Source organism: Oncorhynchus keta, chromosome 7 (assembly GCF_023373465.1).
Source record: "Oncorhynchus keta strain PuntledgeMale-10-30-2019 chromosome 7, Oket_V2, whole genome shotgun sequence".
NCBI classification, from domain to species: Eukaryota; Metazoa; Chordata; class Actinopteri; order Salmoniformes; family Salmonidae; genus Oncorhynchus; species Oncorhynchus keta.
In genome coordinates this window covers 36708217-36732919 of record NC_068427.1, presented here as the reverse complement: position 1 = coordinate 36732919, position 24703 = coordinate 36708217, and the positions used below count along the sequence as shown (strand labels likewise).

Genomic DNA, 24703 nt, shown 5'->3' with positions numbered 1-24703 from the left:
CTTAGTTGTCAGCACATTTAGCTTGTTAAAGGGAATATCAATAGAAACATCTTCAAGGCACCTCCGGCTATCGCAATCTAAAATGCCCTCTGAACAAACCCCCAGGCATCAAAGCCTCAGCTAGCTCAGCTATCTCTCTGACACGAAGTACAATTTTAATTACATATAAGATTTCCACTCTGTACTACTAGGGCCTCTCCTAGAGGGGGGGTTCAGTTGACAGATGTAGGATCTTACTGTGATCACCCTATATTGCAGCAGAACTTTAAAAAAATGATTTCCACTTATCCCTTAAGAAACATTTATTAACCCCTACAAAAAATGTCCATGGATCATAATCATCGTAATAATTCACATTTCTTGATGTCTTGTTGTCTGTCATACTGTATATAACAAGTAACCACCTTTATTTCTCCAAGTACCTAAATGATATGATATACACTATGTGCAGACTTTTTAAAATTGTCTGAATAGTTAGACACCACAAAAGCAAACTGGTCACACCAGATCTTGAGGTAGAAATCTAAAAAGAAAAGGATTCACAATGAAAGACAAAAATATCTCCAAATATACCCTACATCCTTCATGTAATGTAGCTGTTTCCAGGATATATACATTGGTTCATTCATTAAAGTCCTGGGCCGCTACGAGCACCGCCTCTGGATGAGCATTTTCTGGTTTGTTTATGGCCTTATACAGCTCGTTGAGTACAGTCTTAATGCCAGCATCGGTTTGTGGTTAATAGACAGCTTCGAAAAATAAAGATATATAGTGTGGTCTATAGATTATCATGAGATACTTACTCTACCTCAGGCGAGCAAAATCTCGAGAATTCATTAATATCAGATTTTGTGCACCAGCTGTTATTGGCAAATAGACACAGACCGTCACCACTAGTCTTACCGGAGGCAGCTGCATCATGCCGATGCACGGAAAGCCCAGCCAGCTGTATGTTATCCATGTCATCTTTCAGCCACATAAGATATTACAGTTTCTAATGTCCCGTTGGTAGGATAGTCTTGATCAGAGTTTATCCAGTTTATTATTTAATGATTGCACATCGGCTAATAGGACTGGTATTGTCACGACTTCCGCCGAGGTCGGCCCCTCTTCTTGTTCGGGCAGCGTTCGTTAGTCGAAGTCACCGGTCTTCTAGCCATCGCCTATCCACCTTTCATTTTCCATTTGTTTTGTCTTGTCTTCCCACACATACATACATACATGTTGTGTATTTAACCCTCTGTTCCACCCCATGTCCTTGTCCGGTATTGTTTATTTGTAGTGCGTGTGCACATTATGCTGGTGTGTACCGGGTTTTGTTTACCCATTGATTTATTGTTCTGTTTACGGTGGTTTTGTTTATTAAACTGCGCTGCTGTACAGTTTTTGCTCTCCTGCTTCTGACTTCTCTGCCGCCAGTACGCACCCCCTACAGGTATAGGCGGGTTACCCACTTGACATCTGATTCTTACAAAGCACCCCAACCTACAACCCCTATATCTCCGTCTCCTATCACGTGAATGACGGGGATTTGGGCCTTGTCCGTTGTCTAAAGTAAATCCTTTGCGTCAGACTTGTTAAAGAAAGAATTTTTGTCCAGTACGAGGTGAGTAATCTCTGTTCTGATATCCAGAAGCTTTTTTAGGTCATAAGAGATGGTGGCAGAAACAATATGTACAAAATAAGTTACAAATAATGTGAGAAAATACACACAACAGCACAATTGGTTAGGAGCCCATAAAACGGCAGCCATCTCCTCCGGCCCCATTTGTAAGCCTGTGTTCAGCTGTTCAAACTGTAGTTTCAGTCTGTATTTGTAGGGCATAATTACAATGGTGAAGTTGTGAAAATAGGTGCACAGCACAGCACAGCAGGATTTTCCATCCCCAAGAGAGGCCCAGTCCATAAATTGCTTTATTACGGTGATCTGCCCACTTGGGTCAAATGTCAAGATGTGACACTCTGTTGTTTATTAAAATAGCATAATATTATTTCACCCATTCACTCTCTCTCACAATGATTGCACAGCATCTTTGATCTCCTGTCTTTTTCTGCGTACCATATAATTGTAATGTTAATGGGTGTGTGAAATTGCATGATTAGTGGTCTTGTGTAGACAGACAGATATATAGTCAACAGATCAGTAATTGATCATCTTTCTCTTTCAACAACATGCAGTTTTTCTTCTGGTGGATTTATTTATATCATGTGGAGGTTATTTTCTGATGCCTTCACACAAACAATGATACATTGTTTACAGCCGACTGGGTTTAGTTTAGCTGCTTGATTCCCCAATACCATTAGAAAGTGGAAGGATTTCAAGCGGATAAAAATGACTTACTACTAAATCAGTGGATGTTGAGCTGTCATTGGATGAGGATAGGAAGAGGTGCTTATTTAGTGGCCTTTTGTCAGCAACATAAGACACTTGGAAAGAAGAATCCTTTTGGATCAAATTTGTAAGGCCTCTGAGCCTAGTGTGAGTTGTGGCATTGTTTTATCATGCTACCTTCCCTTCTCTAACAGCTGCCCTGCCCTGCCCACCCTCCTCTCTCTTGCTCCATCTCCAGCGGCCCAGTGTCAGCCATCTAGGCAACAGCTAAGTGGAGAGGGGGATGGATAGAGAGAGAGCACGAGGGAGGACGAGTGAAACAGAGAGAGAGAGGGACAGAGAGAGTGAATGCCCTGCTCTCTCCCCTGAGACCTATTCTTATAAAACTGCATCTCAGTCTGGAACCACTGGAACCATGGGACCAAGCAGCATGGAGAACACACTGTGTAGATTCTAGAACGTGATGTCTTGAACCTCGCTCTTTCTCCGTTCATTCTCTCTTTCTCTGAGCTTTGAGACGGGGCATGCAAAGCTAAGCCCAGCCCAGACTATCTCTGTGGACTCTCTCTTTCTCTCTCTATGGTAGTGTTTTGAGTCTTACATCTCACCTCGTTTGTGTTCTTGTCTAATTAGCTAGTGCCTTGTCCATTAGTGTTCATCTTGCCTCCCGTCCTAACCTCTTGTTCTCTTAGCTCCCTTATTACCCCAGGCTATTTTTCTTCCATCCTCTCTCTGAGAGAATAAGGAATTCAAGTGGCAAATGAAATGAGTGGCAAACACATCAAAAGGATCCTCAGCAGAGTTCCGTTGCCTGTCAGAGTAAAATCATTTGTTCCCCCTGCTTTTACACTTTCTCCACGCCGTCATCCTTTTTACAATCCCCGTTCTTCCGCTCTCCTTATCTCTGTCTTCCTCTCTGCCCCTATCGCTCTCTTCCTTTCTATCTGTTTCTCTTCCTCTTTCTCTCTCTCCACTGGTGTGTTTAATGTCTTTCCTGAAAACCATTTCCTCAGAGCCTGCCTGCCACTGTTCATTTTGGACAAAATGCCTAACTTTAGAAACTGCTATATATGCATTTAGTTTTTCTGGAAGAATCATTTTTAGCCTGCGTTTTCAGGTTGAATTTTATGCCTTTACTGACATTGTTTAAAAAAACTGAAAGAGCAACACAACTAAGAAGATTCACATTTAAAGATGTCTTAATTTGTTTAAGTAAATATGTATTGTGAAGTAATGGATGAAAGAGAAAAAGAAGGGATAAAAGAGAAAACAATGTTTTCCCCATAGAGATCCTATAACACGTTCTAATTCCTAATTCTATAGTTTTCACTAGATTATTTACTACAGATATAGGATCTTAATTTGAGCCAGTTTGCTGCAGCAGGAAAATAATCCTGCAGCAACAGGAAATGTGAATTATTATGCAGGTTATAATTAATGGACATCTTTGTAAGGGTAGATACATTTTTCACAAGGGAAAATCAAGTATGAAATTTCAAAGTGGAAATTACAAACTTCAGAAGCCTTTTTGAACTTTAAGAAGTGGAAAGTTGTCCTGCAACAGGGTGATCAAATTAAGATCCTACATCTGTAGTAACCTGTTATGTTATTTTCTTCTATTCCTATTTTTCTAACCACCTCAACTTAATCTATGATAAAATCACCCCCCAAAACAAAAGGCATCCTTTGCAGCTAAACATCAAATATACTGTAGGTAGATGTTATTTTGCTAGCTACAATTATGTATTTACAGTACCAGTCAAATGTTTGGACACATCTACTCATTCAAGGGTTTTTCTTTATTTGTACTATTTTCGACATTGTAGAATAATAGTGAGGACATCAAAACGATGAAATAACACATATGGAATCATGTAGTAACCAATGAAAGTGTTAAACAAATCAAGATATATTTTAGATCCTTCAAGGTAGCCACCCTTTGCCTTGATGACAACTTTGCACTCTTGGCATTCTCTCAACCAGATTCACCTGGAATGTTTTTACAACAGTTTTGACATATGCTGAGCACTTGTTGACTGCTTTTCCTTCACTCTGCGGTTGAACTCATCCCAAACCATCTCAATTGGGTTGAGGTCGGGTGATTGTGGAGGCCAGGTCATCTGATGCAGCACTCCATCATTCTCCTTGGTCAAATATCCCTTACACAGCCTGGAGGTGTGTTGGGTCATTGTCCTGTTGAAAAACAAATGATAATCCCACTAACGGCAAATCAGATGGGATGGCGTATCGCTGCAGAATGCTGTGGTAGCCATGCTGGTTAAGTGTGCCTTGAATTCTGAATAAATCAGACAGTGTCACTAGCAAAGCACCCCCAAAACATCGTACCTCCTCCTCCATGGTTCACCACACATGCAGAGATCATCCTTTCACTTACCCTGCGTCTCACAAAGACACGCCAGTGTCATCAGACCAAAGAAGGTATTTCCACAGGTCTAATGTCCATTGCTCGTGTTTCTTGGCTCAAGCAAATCTCTTATTGTTATTGGTGTTCTTTAGTAGTGGTTTCTTTGCAGCAATTCGACCATGAAGGAGTGAGTCACGCAGTCTCCTCTGAACAGTTGATGTTGTGATGTGTCTCTTACTTGAACTCTGTGAAGCATTTATTTGGGCTAATGAACTTATCATCTGCAGCAGAGGTAACTATGGGTCTTCCTTTCCTGTGGCAGTCCTCATGAGAGCCAGTTTCATCATAGCCCTTGATGGTTTTTGCAACTGCACTTGAAGAAACCTTCAAAGTTCTTGAAAAAATAAAGAAAAACCATTGAATGAGTAGGTGTATCCAAACTTTTGACTGGTACTGTATATCAATCTGTATTGATGAAGTATCGCGTAAGATCTGCAATAAAATGTCACGTTAATTTCCAGTTGAGGCGACGTCTCCGCAACAGCGGGAACATTGCCACGCTCTATAGTTATTTGACATGGGGATGGTTTTCATGGTGTGTAGAATTCATTAGGGTGGGTGCTGAAGAGTTTAGATAACGACACATTGCTTTCATGTGTCGCAGAGGGACGAGACCATGTGATTTCAAAGGAGACACAAAACAAGACTTTGGTTCAAAAAGAAAAACGTGGATACTGTATTTGAAATGTACAAAAGCTATATACAACATACACACACACTCACACTGAGCATAGCCAAATGAATGAGCAGTATACCTATACATACTACAAGGCTACTTTAACTCCAGGAAACAAACGAAATAAAAACTTAGGAGTTGCGGTATCTCATTGTCTTTGATATGATTCGTAATCAAAGTAATACATTCCTTATTTGAATCTCCATATAGTCCATGTCTAGCTCAGAACTCAGGGAAGAGGGAGGGGTAATGAATCCACTAATTAGTGTGTGATCATGTCCATAGAGAACACATGGAGTACTTGCATATTCCTTTAGAGATCTGATTCCTCCAAGACGTTGCGAGGCATGGGGATCCGTGTGTATCTTCACAGACTGACTGACACTGAGGCAGATCTCTGTCCTTTTCAATCAGACAGTAAGTCTGACAAGGAGGAGGGTCCATAGAGGGTTAGACATTTTTTAGAGGGCACTTGGAGGATCTTTTATACAGTATGACTGAAAGGGGCCATCTCCTGCTGTACGCCAGGGTCTGGTTTCCCAGATACAGATTAAGCCTAGTCCTGGACTAAAAATTATTTTCAATGGGTAATCTCCACTAAGCATGGGTTGTAGTCCAGCACTAGGCTTAATCTTTGTCCGGGAAACCGGCCCTAAGAGCTTGGCAAGGGAACCTGTTCCACTGCAAGCTCCTCTATACGAGGATAGATGAAAGCATCGCAATGTTAAATAGTGGCATCATACTGTAAACGGCTTGCAATAATTACGTCTCTTCAACATAATTTAAACCACGTACCTTACAGTATATTTATAAACATGATGGAAGGTTGTAATGAGAAATGATATTCTAATATTTTCATACGCATTTTTTCTTGGCAACATTGTTACATGTATGTACGTTTTATGAGTTCACATATTACTCAAACTTGATCTTTTTATCAAGGCACTTGGTGAACTGCTTTCAGTGCACTGCTTTTTAAAAGGTAACAAGCATCAACAATGGACACATTTGCCAATGTATTTTTATACCCTTGTCTATTTTTATTCGTAGATACAAAGTATGGCTTTTTAAAACAGTGATACAAATACCCCTAATGTCTTTACTACACTTACTTTATCAACATAAACATTACTTAAAATGTACTTGAGCAAATATTACATTTAACTGGATGAGCAAAGTCTCTTTTCAGGGCGGTGGAGATCGACATTGTCCTGATAAGTAACTATTTCCATAAGGTGTTGTTACATATAATCAGAGCTTTTATAGTACAATTTTCCTGATGCTTTCTTGAAATGGTCTGAGTATACAAGGGGGCGTCCCAATAATCTCTCCTTCCTCCTGAAGTGTGCACTACTCCCCACAAATGTAAAAGCATTGGATTGGTGTAGGCATGGGCCAGGGGAAGTTTCCATTCACCAATCATTTCCTTTGAAATTCATTAAAGGAAGTGAACACGTGAACACTTTGGGAGAAAAACTATTGCGATGCAGCCAAGGCGTTAGCTCATCATGTTGAGGAACTTACTCTCCTCAGCCAGGGCGGTCAACATGGAGTTCATATCGCCGATGGCCATGTTACCGATCCCTGCTGGCACAGAGGCCAGGGTCACAGAGCTACGGGGGGTGGTGAGCCTGGAGGAGTTCTGGGACAGACTTGTGAGGAGCCCGGGGCTGAGGGTCCCCGACATCAGGCTGGAGTGGTCACCATCATCCAACATGGCATCAAAGTCAATCTGGGCGTGCTCCACACCAGAGGAGTCCACGGTGCTGGTGACCTGGTTGACCCCTGGGGATGCCATGGTAACGGCAGTGCCTACCAGTGCCTGGGGTGCGCAGGGGGACATGGGGGAATCGAAACTCGGGTTGTTGTTGGACTCGAACATGTGTATCTGGCCAGTGTATAACATTGGAGCGTTAGAGTTGGAGTTTCCCTTTTGTCCGACGTTATGTGCTGCGGTGCGGCCTGGCTTCTTTGGACTGGCCTCAGAGGTGTTGTGATTGAAGTCAGACTGAAGGAAACGGTTCTGCATCGTACTGCTGGATCTTACATGTTGTCTGGACATAGACTTGGTCTCCATGGGAAGCCTGGGCTGCATCCCATCTCTGGTCCCAGTATGGACGGCTTGCTGCTGAGGCGTACTACTGTAGTTCAGCTGCTCAACCTGATTCATGTGAGGGGGATAGCTTTCAACCTGAGTCCTTGATCTGTAGTTTTGAATATCTGGATTATGTGTTGCCATTACTCTGCCATTGGGCAGTGCCATGCCGTTGTTGTTGGGTCGTAGGCTGCCATTCCCAGATCCAGAGTTAGGGATGGGGACAATGTCTTGGCCGTATCCCTGCTGGGGACTCATCTGCTCAGTATAATTCATGCTGCATGGCTGCCTCTGTTGCTGTTGGACAAAGTTGATCCTTTGGGCGTTGCTTCTTTGAGTGTAGCCTTGTAGCTCCATGTTCTGGCTCATAGGCATCACCTGCTGGTTACTGTTACTACCCATACTACCCTGGAAAGGCCCACAGTTCTGTCTCTGCTGAACCACTGCCAGGTTGTTGTTTCTGAGGAGGTTCTGCTTTGTGAGTCTTGGGGTGCCTGTGGCGTCCATAGTCCCTGAGCTGACCTCATTCCACTGCACTGGCATGTTGTTTTTGTTGTTCATACCGGGTGAGGTTGGGTACTGCTGTTGCTGTGATCCAGAACCAGGGCTCATCTTGTAGAGCGTTAGGGGGGCCTGGCCTGACTCAGACAGGGGCATGTTGGTATCCACCATGGCCATCCTCCTTTGCCCATAGAACTGCTGCTGGGGCTGCTGGGAGGAGGTCATATTCCCTTGGACCTGGAAGCCGTGTGATTGGCTGTTGGTGTAGTCGACGGGGCCTGCTGATTGGCCGGCGCCAGTGTTCTGAGACCTGAGATACTGTACGACATCATCAGGCAGCACCATGTCCTCGTCCCCTGCATGGTCCAGCCCGTCCACAGCCATGGTCTCCATCACCAAATTCTCTGAGATGCTGGGGGGCCGCGGGGCGAAAGGGTGGCGGTGCAGACTTCCGTCGGATCGTGTGTAGCCCTGCATGGCCAGGCCCCGGCGATCAGTAGAGGGAGGAGGCATCATGGAGTTGGGGTTCATACTGTTCATGCTGTTGTAGCGCTGGACCCTGGGCAGGGACAGTGGGTCCAAGGTAGGTCTGCGGACGGGATCGCTGGCTCTCCGTGGCAGGTTACCAGGGACCTCGTGGGGCATCATACTATAGTTACTGTAGCCAATGTCGCTGCAGCGTCTGGGCACTGCTCCAGCAGGGGGCTGGAACAGGTTGGAATTGGAGGAGCTCTCCCTCTCCTGGGAGTGGTCCCCGTACAGGGCCATCCTGGTCCTGAGGCTCATGCGCTCCATGTTGGGCAGAGGTGTGGGTGGAGCTCCCCCGGTTGCGGCAGCATATTTGGCCTTAAGATGGTAGTGCTGAGCCGGGGTGAGGCTGAGCAAACTAGGGCCGTTTCCACCACCCCCTCCACACTGGCTGGCCTCGCTGGATCTCCGGGACAGGTCTGTGGAGATGGGGTCGTAGGAGTCGGCTGAACTGATGTTGTTGTGACGGTTGCTGAACTGTGAAGCTTCGGAAGAGCGGCGGCTGGAGTAGCAGGGGGAGATGCCCGAGGAGCGGCGGCTGGTGTAGGCTGAACTGGCAGTGCTGGTGTTGCTGTACCGGCGACCCTGCTCATACAGCTGGTTTAGCATGGTCACCTCGCATGATGACAGGTCACCAAGACGCTGACCAGGGTAGGGCCCGGGTGAAGCGATCATATTGGAGTTCTCCAGAAGGGAACCTGAGGAACCAACAAGAGGAACTACATTAGAACATATAGGGCAAAACACCTTTCCTGGTATCTAAGGCTGCTTCACAAATTCCTCCCAACTCCATCTCTCCGATTGTGGATGAACGCAAAAAAAAAATAAAGTTTGTTATTTGGTCATTTGTACCCCTTTTTCTCCCCAATTTTGTGATATCCAATTGGTAGTTACGGTCTTGTCCCATTGCTGCAATTCCCATGCGGACTTGGGAGAGACGAAAATCGAGAGCCATGCATCCTCTGAAACACACACTGCTTCTTGACACACTGTTCACTTAACCCGGAAGCCAGCCGCACCAATGTGTCAGAGGAAACACCGTACAACTGGCCACCATGTTAGCGTGCACTGCACCCGGCCCGCAACAGGAGTCACTAGAGCGCGATGGGACAAGGACATCCCGGCCGGCCAAACCCTCCCCTAACCCCGACGGCGCTGTGCCAATTGTGTGTCGCCTCATGGCTCTCCCAGTCATGGCCGGCTGTGACACAGCCCAGGATTTTGGATCTGTAGTGATGCCTCAAGCACTGTGATGCAGTGCTTTAGACCGCTGTGCCACTCGGGAGGCCCTAGCGAGAATTGTTTTTATAAGATAATATTTTTCTTCCTTGTCATCGTTTATTAAACTTTCAGCATTATGACAGTTCTTAACAACAGTTGTCAAAAACTCTATATAAAACTCTTACCAACAGCAGGAATAGGAGGCAGCTTGGTGTTGGTGTTCCGGATCTGTGGACCAGAGTTGACCCAGGGACACGAATCCCTCACATTCTTCAGCCTCTCCTTCTTGATGTTCTCCAGCTTGATGGTGACTCCTCCCCCTTTACGGAGCCCAAGCCCCACCCCTGCTGAGTTGCCATGGGAGAGGGTGGAGGAGTCCACCATGGGAGCGTCATCCAGTGCACTCAGCTCCCCAAAGCTTCCCCCACTGTGCAGGGCCATCTCTACTCCACTGTCATTGTTGTGGGCACTGCCAAGTGGCGATGGCTCACTGCTACATGACGAGTGACCGCCAGGGCTGGATTGATACGTCTGGAGAGGAGGACAGGGTATATGGTTTATGTTAGACACCAGATCAAGCCTATCAAGGGCTTCTCATATTACTAAGTTGAACTGAGCTGAGCCAAACCAAGCTCTACTGAGTGGTTTTGTTCAGGTTGGCTTGTTAGTGTGAAAAAGGTACCACAGTCAGACCAATTCAGGGCATGGTCAATGTAAAAATATGCTTAAAGTATGTACAAGCTGGATGTAGAAGCCTAAGTGTTGTTGTTTCTTAGTTTACTCCAATTAGGGGAGGGGTGGTAGGGTTTGCGGGAAATAATAAAGGAAAATATCATTTTAAAAGATATGTATATATATACACACACACATTTATGTATATATATTTGGGTGTGTATGTATGTATATATATATTTACAAAAAAATATGGGGGATTGGAAATGATGTAGACAATTACATTGATGGAAGCTACAATCTATCTGCAATATCTAAATATAATATAAAAATAATAATAATATATATGCTAATGGAATTGTTCTGTGTTTTCTATATATTTTCACACTATGAGGTTAGAATAATACTGTGAAATTGTGAAAAATATGTTAATGCACTTTTAGTGTAATGCCTGAAATTTCAGCCTGTTTTGGTGGGATGGAGTTTTGGCTTGCCTTGTGACATCACCAGGTAGTACATTTGTTATTAGACCAATAAGAAAGAGTTCCAAATCTCTCTGCCAATAACAGCTAGTGTTCAGTTTCCCCTCCCCACACAGACCACTTCCAGACAGTCCTAGCAAAATTCTTGCTTGAGAAATTGCTATTTGCTAAGAACCTATTTTTGTTTCTTTTTGACCATTTTAATTGAAAAGGATCACAGTAAGGTACTTAATTGTTACCCAGAAATGATTTGATATTGAGAAAAAAACATCTGTACTGGAATACAGTTGCACAATTCTGATTAATCAAGTATTTAAAATCTTTGCCAAACCACAAATTAAATAAACGATGTAGCATAGCTATAGTTTCATAATCTTATTTATCATAGATATGTTGGATTCATTTACAAAGGAAACAAGTATATTGTGGAGCGATGGAGGGATACTGTGAGTCTAATCACAGTCAAGTGTTGATAGTGATGAATTCTGACACAGACTGAACTAGAAAGAGTCTTGATCACAGCTTGATTGCTGACACTATTTGTTCCACACACATGCTGAACAGTCCCGTTCTTTGAATATTAATTTGATAATGACTTTTATCATGGCCCGACAGACATTACCGTCAGATCACGTAGGCCACAGAGGAATATAACTGAATAAACTCATGCAAAAACATCAAACTGTAGACAGTACAGTATAGACTTTTAAAACTAGAAGCACGATTGGAAAGTGCTTGGTGTAATCCTCTATTCTTTCATACATAAAGGAACAGAGCAGTGCAATTTCAAATGTACAGATGCAAAATTGACATGCAGAGTTAGAAAGCATTGAAATGAAAGAGAAAAAGTGGTGGTGCTTACCTCAGAGATGCCTGTCCGTTATGGAAAGTGTTAAAGAAAGAGAAGCACATTCAAGTAGTGACCAGAGAGGTGAGTTGGATTAGGAGAAGGGTAGACCATCAGCAGGTCAATTGTCCATCACAGTTAGCGTGAAAGGTGATGGGATAGATGGTGAAATGCCTGCATTTGAGTCACAAGACTCAAATAACATAGAATATGTATGATGGTACTGATAGGATTTGCATTGATAGTTTAAGTTAGTAGTTGAGAGGATTTGGACAATAGTCAAAGTCAATGCTTTGTTAAATAATTAGTGGTGATGACACATTGGAATGTCACACCCAGTCTTACCATCGAGTTCTCGGTCTTGATTGACTTGACCTGCAGGCAGTCCTCCACTCCTCTAGTAATGCTGTTGGCCTCCATCTTTCCATCTATCCCTCTATCACTCTGTTTGGCATTTGCCTCATTCTCTCCATTTCCCTTGGGAGTACCCCTGGGAGGCACATCGCCACGTTGTTTCTTGGTGATGTGGGCCTCTGGTCCGTGAACCGTCTTCACATGCTTCCTGAGAGAGCTGGGGTCTGTGTAGCGTTTAGTGCACCCAGGGATCTTACAGATGTAGGGTTTCTGGGAAAAATAATTTTAAAGTATGTCTTATTACCTTATGATGCTTATGTTGATTACTGATTTCTTTCATTGTCTTCTGAAAATGCAATATATAAAAACTAAATAAATTGAAACGCACATTAGTTGATTTAAATAATGGCAGTGGGTATATACTGATGTAGCTCAAAGTATGTCTTTGAGGTGATTGTCTATAAGAGCCTTACCTCATTGGAGTGTGTGCGGTTCTGGTGCTTGGCTCTGTCTGAGGCGTTTGAGAAGGCTTTGTTGCAGCCCTCATGTTCACAGACGTACGGCTTCTCCCCTGTGTGGGACCTCAGGTGGGTCTTCAGGTTCTCCAGGCGAGAGTAGGCCTTACAGCATCCTTCAAACTAAAGAGAGGGAGGGAGACAAAGGTAAGTTAGACGTAGCCTCAGAGAGAAAAATGACTACTACACGTATTTAAGCTAAGTAAGAGACCATGGACAGCTTTGTTGAAACAAAGCATCAAAGCTGGTCTGTGTTTATCTTTGGTATGCTACAATAGGCTATGCATTGATTTGGTATTCCTTCAGAGCGGCATACTGTGCTGGGCACTGTGGGTAATTGACAGTTTGTGTGAGATGGGATCAAACTATATTCGCTCAAAAGTGGACATAAAAGACCTAAGATCCTCCCTTCAAAAACACAAGACTTGCTAGAGAGGGAGATAGCTGGGGGTGAATTAGATGCATGTGGGATTTAAAACTAAACTCTTTACACTTTAATAACTAATATCCTCCCCTCCTGTCAATCAGCCTTGTGAAGTCTCTAGTCAGAAGTATTTTAATGGACTGGACTCACAAGGCCTCATCAATGAGCTTTGAAGCTGAGGAAACTACACTCTGAATGTGATCATCATGAGTGGACTGCATGCTACAGATGAAGCCTGTAGGAATTCCCGGAAAACTCATCTAGATGGAGAGGAAGGATCACTACTGGTAAGAAATAGGCTTGGAGTGAAGAAATACAGTAAAGTTATGGTCAATAGTTATTATAGGGTGAAAAGCATAACACTATCTAGAGGTAGGACTTGTGCAGAAATGTGATTAATACAAGGAGAGATAGTTATGTGAGTGGCTTATCCATGACCTATAATAGAAGGCTCTGGGCTTATTGAAATAATGTGTACATGCCCAGGTGCTAGTTGGGAGTTGGAGTTCTTACTGTGCATTTGTGTGGCTTCTCCCCAGTGTGTCTCCTCATGTGGACCACCAGCATGTACTGAGCTTTGAAGGGCTTCTGCTCTCTCGAGCACTCATCCCAATGGCACACAAACTCTTTCTTCTCCCCATGGATGTGGTCGTTGTTGATGTGCTGAAGAGAGAACACGGGAACATGGGGTTACATGGGAGTAAAACACAGCCGACACATCCATGTATCTCAACTTGTTTCAGGATATGATCTTCTCAATCAACTGTCAGACTTTCTTTAAAGCATTCGAGGTGTGTGTGTGTGTGTGTGTGTGTGGAAAAGTGAGACGTTTAGTCAGCAAAGAGCTTGTGAGAGCAGGCCTCCCAAACATCCCTTTCTGAGATCCCTTCCCTTCCCCAAGCCAGACCACGAGTGACAACTCCATCCATCATGGCTAACAGTTTGTCTGCAACTCACGTTGTAGACAAAGGGTTGTAACTGTTTTGTCAGGTCCTGTGTCTCACAAAAAAACCACAATGTTTTCTCAGGCCCTATATGCGTCAGAGGGAGGGGACTTCCTTAACTAACCAGAAGAGGAATGAGTTGTGGGACAGTCACACCTGAGATTTACACACATCTCCTCCTCTCTCTCCCTCAGATGCACATGCTTCAACAGCTGATTATGTTCTTCGAGGAACACGGTGCACCCTCCCAAAGAACACGTTGCACCCCCCCACCCTCATTTTGCCCTCAGAATAACCTCAATACGTTGGGTCTTGGACTCTACAAAGTGTTGAAAGTGTTCTACAGGGACACTGGCTCATGTTGACTCCAATGCCTCCCACAGGTGTCAAGTTCGCTGGATGTCCTTTAGGTGGTGGACCATTCTTGATACACACGGAAACTGCTAAGTGTGAAAAACCCAGCAGCGTTGCAGTTCTCGACACAAACTGCTGCGCCTGGCTCCTGGTACCCCCCGTTCAAAGGTACTTCAATCTTTTGTCTTGCCCATTTACTCTCTGAATGGCACACATACACAATCCATGTCTCAATTATATCAAGGCTTAAAAATCGTTGTTTAACGTGTCTCCTCCCCTTCATCTACACCAGGCCTGGGCAAAGGCCGACCCGGGGGCCGTACTTGGCTCGCGGACCTGATTCAATATGGCCCGCGAACCTGATTCAATATGGCCCGCGAACCTGATTCAACATGGCCCGCGAACCTGATTCAATATGGCCCGTGAACCTGATTCAATATGGCCCGTGAACCTGATTCAATATGGCCCGTGAACCTGATTCAATATGGCCCGCGGACCTGATTCAATATGGCCCGTGAACCTGATTCAATATGGCCCGCGAACCTGATTCAATATGGCCCGCGAACCTGATTCAACATGGCCCGCGAACCTGATTCAATATGGCCCGCGAACCTGATTCAATATGGCCCGTGTACCTGATTCAATATGGCCCGCGAACCTGATTCAATATGGCCCGCGAACCTGATTCAACATGGCCCGCGAACCTGATTCAATATGGCCCGCGGACCTGATTCAACATGGCCCGCGAACCTGGTTCAATATGGCACGCGAACCTGATTCAATATGGCCGCGAACCTGATTCAACATGGCCCGCAAACCTGATTCAATATGGCCCGTGAACCTGATTCAATATGGCCCGCGAACCTGATTCAACATGGCCCGCGAACCTGATTCAACATGGCCCGCGAACCTGATTCAACATGGCCCGCGAACCTGATTCAACATGGCCCGCGAACCTGATTCAATATGGCCCGCGAACCTGATTCAACATGGCCATCGAACCTGATTCAATATGGCCCGCGGACCTGATTCAACATGGCCCGCGAACCTGATTCAACATGGCCATCGAACCTGATTCAATATAGCCCGCAAACCTGATTCAACATGGCCCGCAAACCTGATTCAATATGGCCCGCGAACCTGATTCAACATGGCCCGCGAACCTGATTCAATATGGCCCGCGAACCTGATTCAATATGGCCCGCAAACCTGATTCAATATGGCCCGTGAACCTGATTCAATATGGCCCGCGAACCTGATTCAATATAGCCCGCAAACCTGATTCAACATGGCCCGCAAACCTGATTCAATATGGCCCGCGGACCTGATTCAACATGGCCCGCGAACCTGATTCAACATGGCCCGCGAACCTGATTCAATATGGCCCGCGGACCTGATTCAACATGGCCCGCGAACCTGATTCAACATGGCCATCGAACCTGATTCAATATAGCCCGCAAACCTGATTCAATATGGCCCGCGAACCTGATTCAACATGGCCATCGAACCTGATTCAACATGGCCATCGAACCTGATTCAATATGGCCCGCGGACCTGATTCAATATGGCCCGTGAACCTGATTCAATATGGCCCGTGAACCTGATTCAATATGGCCCGCGGACCTGATTCGACGAGGTAAAGGATTTAAACTATTTCTCCTTTTACCTGGATGAGAGCATTGATGCACCTGACACGGAGCAGTTGTTGATGTTCTGACGAGGCAAAACCCCAGACTTTGAAATGACAGAGGAGCTTGCTTCAGTGCAGTCAATGAAGAGCACAACCACAGGGAAAGATTTATTGGAGGAGGTTAATAAGTGTGTAGCAAAGCTGGGACTTTATCCAGTGTGACTGTGCCCAAACTTGACAGGAAAAAACGTTGACCTTTTGAAAAGGACACAAGATCAAGTAGTTTAGTTGAACCCAGAAATTATTTTCCTGCATTGCATTATTCATCAGGAGGTGTTCTGTAAATGTGTTCTGAAAAGAGCCATGTTGTGGATACAGTCACTAAAGTGGTAAACTTCATAAGAGCAAAATCTAAACCACAGGCAGTTTGTCTCACTGTTGGAAGAGACAGAGCTCCCCTACCACACAAACATGAGATGGCTGAGTTTGGGGAAGGTGCTTAAAAGAATCTGGGACCTGAAGTCGGAGATTGCTGAGTTTTTGTAAATGAAAGGAAAATTATGATTTCTCTCAACTGCAATATAAAGAATGGTTGTCTGATTTTGCCTTCGCCGTGGACATCATGGACCTCATGAATGAACTGAATTCCAAACTACAAGCCTTTTAGCACATCAGATGTACAGCCTTGTCAAAGCCTTCAAAGGAAAATGACTCCTCCTGACCCCCAAGTAGAAGCCAACAATCTCACCCACCTTCCGACACTACTAGTCTGTTCCCTATCAGATGACCAGCAGGAGAAGTATACATCGCTGCTGCGTGCTTTGAACGCTGAGTTTTCTTGTCATTTTGAGGATTTCAAAGTGTTGGAAAATGACATGCTGTTGGTTTCCTCTCCTTTCAGGTTCAATGTGGATAACGCTCCCACTGACCTGCAACTTGAGCTTATCGATCTTCAGTCTGATGCAGTGATTGGAGAACTACTCAAAACAATGTCACTGACAAGGTTCTATGCATCTCTCGACGACAAAACTTTCCAAAGATAAAGAGTCACGCTCAGAAGATGTTTGCACTGTTTGGGTCAACCTATGTATGTGAACAGGCATTTTCAGTGATGAAATATAACAAGTCAAGGCACAGATCATCTCTTACTGACTCTCACCTCTCAGCAATCCTGCGCATAGCGACATCAGAAACTATACCTGACTTCACTGCTCTAGTCAATGCCTATCAGAGACTTCACTCCTCACACTGATTGAATAGTTTAAATGTAATATTGAGTTCTCTCTCTTTCTTGTGTTTTTTGTGCATACCCGTTAACAAGAGTTCTGTTTGTGGTGCTGAATGCAGTGTACTTTTCCCTCCGTGTAGTTCATTGCATGTTTAATAATGAAAATACCTATCCTGTGGTGCCTGTTTTCCCGAGTCTGACACTGCTCTTATCTCCGCTACAGTTCCGTCTGCTCTGACTCTGGTCCCTGTCTCCAGTCCCTCGTCTCGTAAGTCCAGCTTCCCAGCCCTGGACCCCTGCTCTACTGCTCCCTTGGATTCCGCTCCGGACCTGCTTACCCTGCCCCTACTTCCCTTGCCTAAGCCGTAGCCTCAGTTCCTGGTTCCCTGCTACCCGCCAGAGCTCCCCCTGACCTGCACCCCATTTCCCCCCGGTTTTCAATAAATACCTTGGTTACCTTATCCCTGTCTCCTCGTTTGAGGATGGGGCTACTCAGGAAGAATTAGTTTGGGTAAATAGAACCTAGAAGCGCTATGCCATAAATTAGTATTTTTTCAAGGTGTGTGATTTCACTGGTGAGAACATTGTGTGAAACCTTGGATCTACAGTACAGGGGCATGTGTACAGAAATGTAGATGAAGGTATAAAGTCCTATCAAACTCTTAGCGGCAGACTCTCAGCTATTACATCTACATCTACCGAGATATATAATTAGAAGTTACTGTAACAAGAGACTCATTCATGAATACATTATTTTATAACACTGTATTTACAATGTATTGACATATACTGTTAGTATTTTCCTTCCTGGCTGCCTAACCCTTGTTCCAGAGAGTTGTGGTATGTTCTTTGCTTCACCTTGTCCATCCACACCCCACGCCCTACAATCTACACCCTATAATCCACACCTCACGCCCTACAATCTACACCCTACAATCCACACCCTACAATCTACACCCTATAATCCACACCCTACAATCTACACCCCACGCCCTACAATCTACACCCTATAATACACATCCCACGCCCTTCAATCTACACCCTACAATCCACACCCTACAATCTACACCCTATAATCCACACCCGACGCCCTACAATCTACACCCTATAATCCACACCCCACGCCCTACAATCTACACCCTATAATCCACACCCCACGCCCTACAATCTAAACCCTACAATCCACACCCTACAATCTACACCCTACAATCCACACCCCATGCCCTACAATCTACACCCTACAATCCACACCCCACGCCCTACAATCTACACCCTACAATCCACACCCCACGCCCTACAATCTACACCCTACAATCCACACCCCACGCCCTACAATCTACACCCTATAATCCACACCCCACGCCCTACAATCTACACCCTACAATCCACACCATACAATCTACACCCTACAATCCACACCCCATGCCCTACAATCTACACCCTACAATCCACACCCCACGCCCTACAATCTACACCCCACACCCTACAATCCACACCCCATGCCCTACAATCTACACCCTACAATCCACACCATACAATCTACACCCTACAATCTACACCCCATGCCCTACAATCTACACCCTACAATCCACACCCTACAATCCACACCTCACGCCCTACAATCCACACACCACACCCTACAATCCACACCCTACAATCCACACCCCATGCCCTACAATCTACACCCTACAATCCACACCTCACGCCCTACAATCCACACCCCATGCCCTACAATCTACACCCTACAATCCACACCTCACACCCTACAATCCACACCCCATGCCCTACAATCTACACCCTACAATCCACACCCCATGCCCTACAAACGCCCTACAATCTACACCCTACAATCCACACCTCACGCCCTACAATCCACACCCCACACCCTACAATCCACACCCTACAATCCACACCCCATGCCCTACAATCTACACCCTACAATCCACACCTCACGCCCTACAATCCACACCCTACAATCCACACCCCACACCCTACAATCCACACCCTACAATCCACACCAGCAGGTCCAATTTCTGTTTTCTGATCCCCTCAGCCCCTGACAGAGCAGCATAGTAGGGGGATGGATGCTGGAACTAACTTGGGTTTGTCTGGACTAGCCCTCTGTCAGGACAGAATGGGGCGGAGGGGCTGGGTGGAAGGAGGAGGGGGAGAAGTGAGAGGGTTGGGGAGGAGAGGTGAGTGAAAGGGGGAAAGATGGGGTAAAAGGGGTTCTTAGTTTGCTCTCCTCCTTGACTTGTCAGGACAGTCTGGGACCGGGGTGCTGAGAGTGGAGGGAGAGGGTGGAAAGGGGGGGAGAAAGGGGCTCCAAGGTGAATCCACTCCTGACCCGTAACACTGGGAGACTCCAGACCATTGCAGGCTCAGCTCAGAGACTCCCAGTCTGGGTACTGGGCTGACAAATGCCCCCTGCCACCTGTCTGTCAGGTTGGGGAAATCCAATTGTTAATCACAGCCTATGGGAGTGGAGCAGCAGAGAAGGCTGCGTCGGGAGTTTAGTGGACAAGAAAGGAATAGAACAAAGTTCAAAGGTCAGAGGTTAGAGCCAGGGGTTCGGGGTTACAGCTGCAGGGCCATTAGTGTACCTATGTCTCCTCAGTCACAATCAACAGGCTTCATTAACCCTGCGCGTGTCCACTACAGGAAAGGATCAACAGCTGTGACCCCTAACCCCTGGCTCTGACCCGGCACTGACTGGTTAAATATTAAACTTGACGCACTGACTCTAACCATGCACACTTCAAGGATGAGCAGAGGAGGCCGTTTTGAACTTTATTTATTTTTATTTTTTAAATGTGAGGTCTTTTCAACTTTTTCCTGTATCTGTATGCCTCTCTCTGTGTGCCTCTCTCTGTGTGCCTCTCTCTGTGACTCTCTCTGTGTGACTCTCTCTCTGTGTGCCTCTCTCTGTGTGCCTCTCTCTGTGACTCTCTCTGTGTGACTCTCTGTGTGACTCTCTCTCTGTGACTCTCTCTCTGTGACTCTCTCTGTGTGCCTCTCTCTGCGTGCCTCTCTCTGTGTGCCTCTCTCTCTGTGTAACTCTCTCTCTGTGTGACTCTCTCTGTGTGACTCTCTCTGTGTGTGACACTCTCTCTGTGTGACTCTCTCTGTGTGTCTCTCTCTGTGTGACTCTCTCTGTGACTCTCTCTGTGACTCTCTCTCCGTGACTCTCTCTCTGTGACTCTCTGTGTGACTCTCTCTGTGTGACTCTCTGTGCCTCTCTATGTGTGACTCTCTCTGTGTGACTCTCTCTGTGTGTCTCTCTCTGTGTGACTCTCTCTGTGACTCTCTCTCTGTGACTCTCTCTCTGTGACTCTCTGTGTGACTCTCTCTGTGTGACTCTCTGTGCCTCTCTATGTGTGACTCTCTCTGTGTGACTCTCTCTCTCTCTCTCTCTCAAAAACATGGTTTCCATGTTTGATACCATTCCCTTCACTCCTTTCCAGGCATTATCCTCCTCTCACCAGCCTCATCTGACTGGCACCCCATGTCATTGTAATAGAGGAGAATAGTTAATTTGGTGAAGAGTGTTGTCATACTGTCCCTTAAGCTAGATGAAACAGTACTGAGAGTCAGAGGCATACCCCTGGCTGTAATGGCACCAGCAGCTCACTACTCACAGATGTCCTAACTCTCTGCGGTAACTAAAGATCACTTAAGTGATAATGCCCTCGAAGCCAGTGCTTGGAGGATATACTGGCACAGGTGTTGATAGGCCCGAGATTAAGTAGAGGGCTGGCAAACTGTGCCAATACATTCCCCAAACACCGGCTTCGAGGGCATTATCACTTTTATATTATCATTAAAAACATTATTTTGATGAATTTATTCATACTATTTCATCCTTGCACAAGATTCCTTTAAACAGTGCTGCCAGAATAATAGCAAAGTAGCTGCATTTGCGTTTGTTTCTAGTGACATTTATTTGGATATATCCATAACGATGAGCTAATGAAGTGCGATTTCACTTGGCATAGAAAATGTGCTCTCTCGTTAGGACACTGTTGTTCGGTGGAGCTAGCCAACAACACAGCTAACACAATCACTTCAAACTGAAGCTGGAAAGACTGCAAACTTGCTGCACTTTGTTTCGTTTTGCCTGTTTTCTACTGACATGTATTTGTATACACTGTATATCCATAAAAATGATGTTGATTCATGATTTCGACTGGCTGAGAAAAGCTGCCTGCCTGCCTGTCTCATCCCAACTCCTGACCCCTACATGTTCATTACTATAGTACAGCTGGAGATCGAATACTGAAACATTGTTTCAATACTGAAACAATGTTGCAAATGATGGAGAGACAGACAGCAAGGTTAATACAAATCTCCACTGTTGAAAACTAAATGTTAGTCTAAAAGAAATGGGAGTTAATGTCTAGATGCTTTTTACATTGGAGATCAAGTTTATAAATTGTCTGGCTGGGCTGATGGATTGCCAGGGAGATGGAACAAAGTAAATAGGCATTTTAACGTCATAGCTTTAGCCGGTGGTAACTTGTGGAATAGACACCAGCTGCAATGTGGTTTTAACGAATCAGCATCCAGGATTAGACCCACCTGTTGTATAATTTATAATAACTCACGTGAACGAGCTGGTCCTGAGTGTCGTACTCCTTGGTGCAGCCGTCCCAGTGACAGTTGGTCTCGTAGACAGCCTCTGGCTCCTGCTTCCACTCATCTTTATCCCGCTCCTCACTCAGGTCCAGAACATGCTCCTGTGGACCAGAGGACTCAGTTAGAGAGGGGTTCATGACTGTGTCTGACGTGCATGCACGCAAGTTTGTGTAAATGACAATAGCATATCGCTACCAACTATACTGTACTATTCTGCAATTGCTTATCTGCTTCCTGATGATCTAAGATTGCTTTTGCACAACTCGCTGTAAAGATAAGAAAAAGCAACAACACAGTTTGTCTTATTGATCTAGAGTAAAAGGTCCCGGTATTTTATACTTCTGTATGCCATTTATAAAGATCAATTAAGTGAGGGGTCGTGGGGTCCCATACCTGAGAGCATGGTGATATGGACCGGGGACCCTCTGCTTCTGTCTTGACCTTGTGCCTCTTGGTGATCATGGGGTTGACTGTGCTGCTCACCGCCGGGTCGCTACCAGCATTCTGCAGGAGAGAGAAGGAGTTAGAGAGACACAGGCTATACCAGCCTTCTGAAGGACATACTGTAGAGCGAGAGGTAGAGTTCAGATAGCGTGGTCCTTTGTGGTTCAGTTGGTAAGAGTGTCGAGTTCAATTCACACAGGGATTACATACAAAAATGTCTGCCAAATGGCCAAATAGAAGGAGTCAGAGAGTTACGGTGCTCTGGTGCGAAGAGATGGAGGCAGTGTGAAGATAACCCAGGTTGGTTCTGGCTGACTGGCTCTGTTCTATGGCAACATGATGATGTGAGGGTTGGTTGGTTCCAGAGACAACCTGAGCCAGCCAAGCACCAGGCTCAGGGCCCATAACTCGTATAGCGACCCACCACAGAGAAACAGTTCAGACTGCTTTATGAGAGTCAGCCAGTGGAAATATGAAAAGAAAGAAATTATTACCCACACTGCAACGCTCAGAGCTTTGATCCTCCGGCCAACTCTTAACACGACAGGCAGAAACAGCCTTTTAAAGCCTCAGTCACAGGCTCTGAGAAGGAGACACTCAGTGTGTGTGTGTGTGTGTGTGTGTGTGTGTGTGTGTGTGTGTGTGTGTGTGTGTGTGTGTGTGTGTGTGTGTGTGTGTGTGTGTGTGTGTGTGTGTGTGTGTTTAAGCATCGTAAGAAAATATATGAAGGGAGGGTTCAGAGTCAGTGAGGAGGGGTCTCTAATCTCCAAATCTCACCCAGCCACTACACTACACTACACTACACTACACTACACTACACTACACTACAGTACCGCGCTGACTGTGCTTCTGGGATCTCACTAACACTGACTTCTTTGGCTGGAAACCAGGGGAAATGTGGTTCTGTTCACTGTCAAGCTGAGGGGGAATTCAGCTCTCTCTGCCTGTGTGTGTGTGTCTCTCTCTCTCTGTGTGTGTGTGCGTATGTGTGCGCACATTGGTGTACTAAAATAGACATAGTGATGGAATGTATGGGTGTCTGTGTGTGTCTGAGGGGGAGATGGTAAATGAGGGGGAAGTTTACATTCATAGAGACCATATTGTATACAATATGTTGATAAAGGAGACAGAGGAAACACTTCTAAGAACTGAGACAGATAAAAACAGCTGCTAGTGGGAGGGAGTCATCCTCCAGCTGAAACATCTCTCACCAAAAACACTTGACAGTTTATGAGAATCTTGGGCTGGATTAATTTAGCATGACATAATTTTACCAATAACATAACTTGTACACAATATACATATCATTCATGTTAGAGAGTTCTAGGTGTTCTTAGGGAATCTTCACTTCATTTCAGTACATCTTGTGTTTTGTGCCATCTGAACATGACCCCAGATTCTGTGAGATGACAGATGTAGATTATTATTATATTACCCCTGTCTGTCTGTTTAGCAGGGATGCAAACATGTCTCCTTTCAGTGAAATTCACCGTTTTGAGTGGTTGAGGTTGGATCACTACTGGCTGTAAGCGAACGAGCGATGCGCGTTTGGATCACTACTGGCTGTAAGCGAACGAGCGATGCGCGCTTGGATCACTACTGGCTGTAAGCGAACGAGCGATGCGCGTTTGGATCACTACTGGCTGTAAGCGAACGAGCGATGCGCGTTTGGATCACTACTGGCTGTAAGCGAACGAGCGATGCGCGTTTGGATCACTACTGGCTGTAAGCGAACGAGCGATGCGCGTTTGGATCACTACTGGCTGTAAGCGAACGAGCGATGCGCGTTTGGATCACTACTGGCTGTAAGCGAACGAGCGATGCGCGTTTGGATCACTACTGGCTGTAAGCGAACGAGCGATGCGCGTTTGGATCACTACTGGCTGTAAGCGAACGAGCGATGCGCGTTTGGAACACTACTGGCTGTAAGCGAACGAGCGATGCGCGTTTGGATCACTACTGGCTGTAAGCGCGCGATGCGCGTTTGGACTCACTACTGGCTGTACTGGCTGTAACGAGCGATGCGCGTTTGGATCACTACTGGCTGTAAGCGAACGAGCGATGCGCGTTTGGATCACTACTGGCTGTGCGATCAACGAGCGTGCGCGTTTGGATCACTACTGGCTGTAAGCGAACGAGCGTGCGCGTTTGGATCACTACTGGCTGTAAGCGAACGAGCGATGCGCGTTTGGATCACTACTGGCTGTAAGCGAACGAGCGATGCGCGTTTGGATCACTACTGGCTGTAAGCGAGCGATGCGCGTTTGGAACTACTGGCGATGCGCGTTTGGATCACTACTACTGGCTGTAAGCGCGTTTGGATCACTACTGGCTGAACGAGCGATGCGCGTTTGGATCACTACTGGCTGTAAGCGAATCACTACTGGCTGAGCGAT

At 45.6% G+C, this 24703-nt stretch overlaps 1 protein-coding gene and 1 long non-coding RNA gene across 4 annotated transcripts in view; both read right to left on the bottom strand.

The window, feature by feature from the left end:
* Positions 1-4117: 4117 nt before the first annotated feature.
* LOC118386335 (zinc finger protein GLI2-like) overlaps positions 4118-24703 on the bottom strand; it is a 37561-nt gene continuing 16975 nt past the window's right edge. The window contains exons 5-11 of the mRNA XM_052521800.1: positions 22257-22367; positions 21833-21964; positions 13586-13735; positions 12607-12771; positions 12125-12403; positions 9964-10309; positions 4118-9255 (exon numbers count right to left, since the gene is read on the bottom strand). Coding sequence (XP_052377760.1) covers positions 6932-9255; positions 9964-10309; positions 12125-12403; positions 12607-12771; positions 13586-13735; positions 21833-21964; positions 22257-22367 — 3507 coding nt within the window. The 3' untranslated portion in view covers positions 4118-6931. The remainder of the gene's footprint in view (positions 9256-9963; positions 10310-12124; positions 12404-12606; positions 12772-13585; positions 13736-21832; positions 21965-22256; positions 22368-24703) is intronic.
* Positions 13880-18149, bottom strand: LOC127931140 (uncharacterized). 3 transcript variants are annotated; one of them, XR_008139906.1, is made up of 4 exons: positions 15925-18149; positions 15442-15717; positions 14983-15234; positions 13880-14936 (listed from the first exon to the last, which is right to left on the bottom strand). It is a non-coding gene; the product is annotated as an uncharacterized LOC127931140 (long non-coding RNA). The 3 variants fall into 3 exon arrangements; XR_008139904.1 differs by lacking the exon at positions 15925-18149 and having other exon boundaries at positions 15442-15887; XR_008139905.1 differs by lacking the exon at positions 15925-18149 and having other exon boundaries at positions 14983-15257; positions 15580-15887.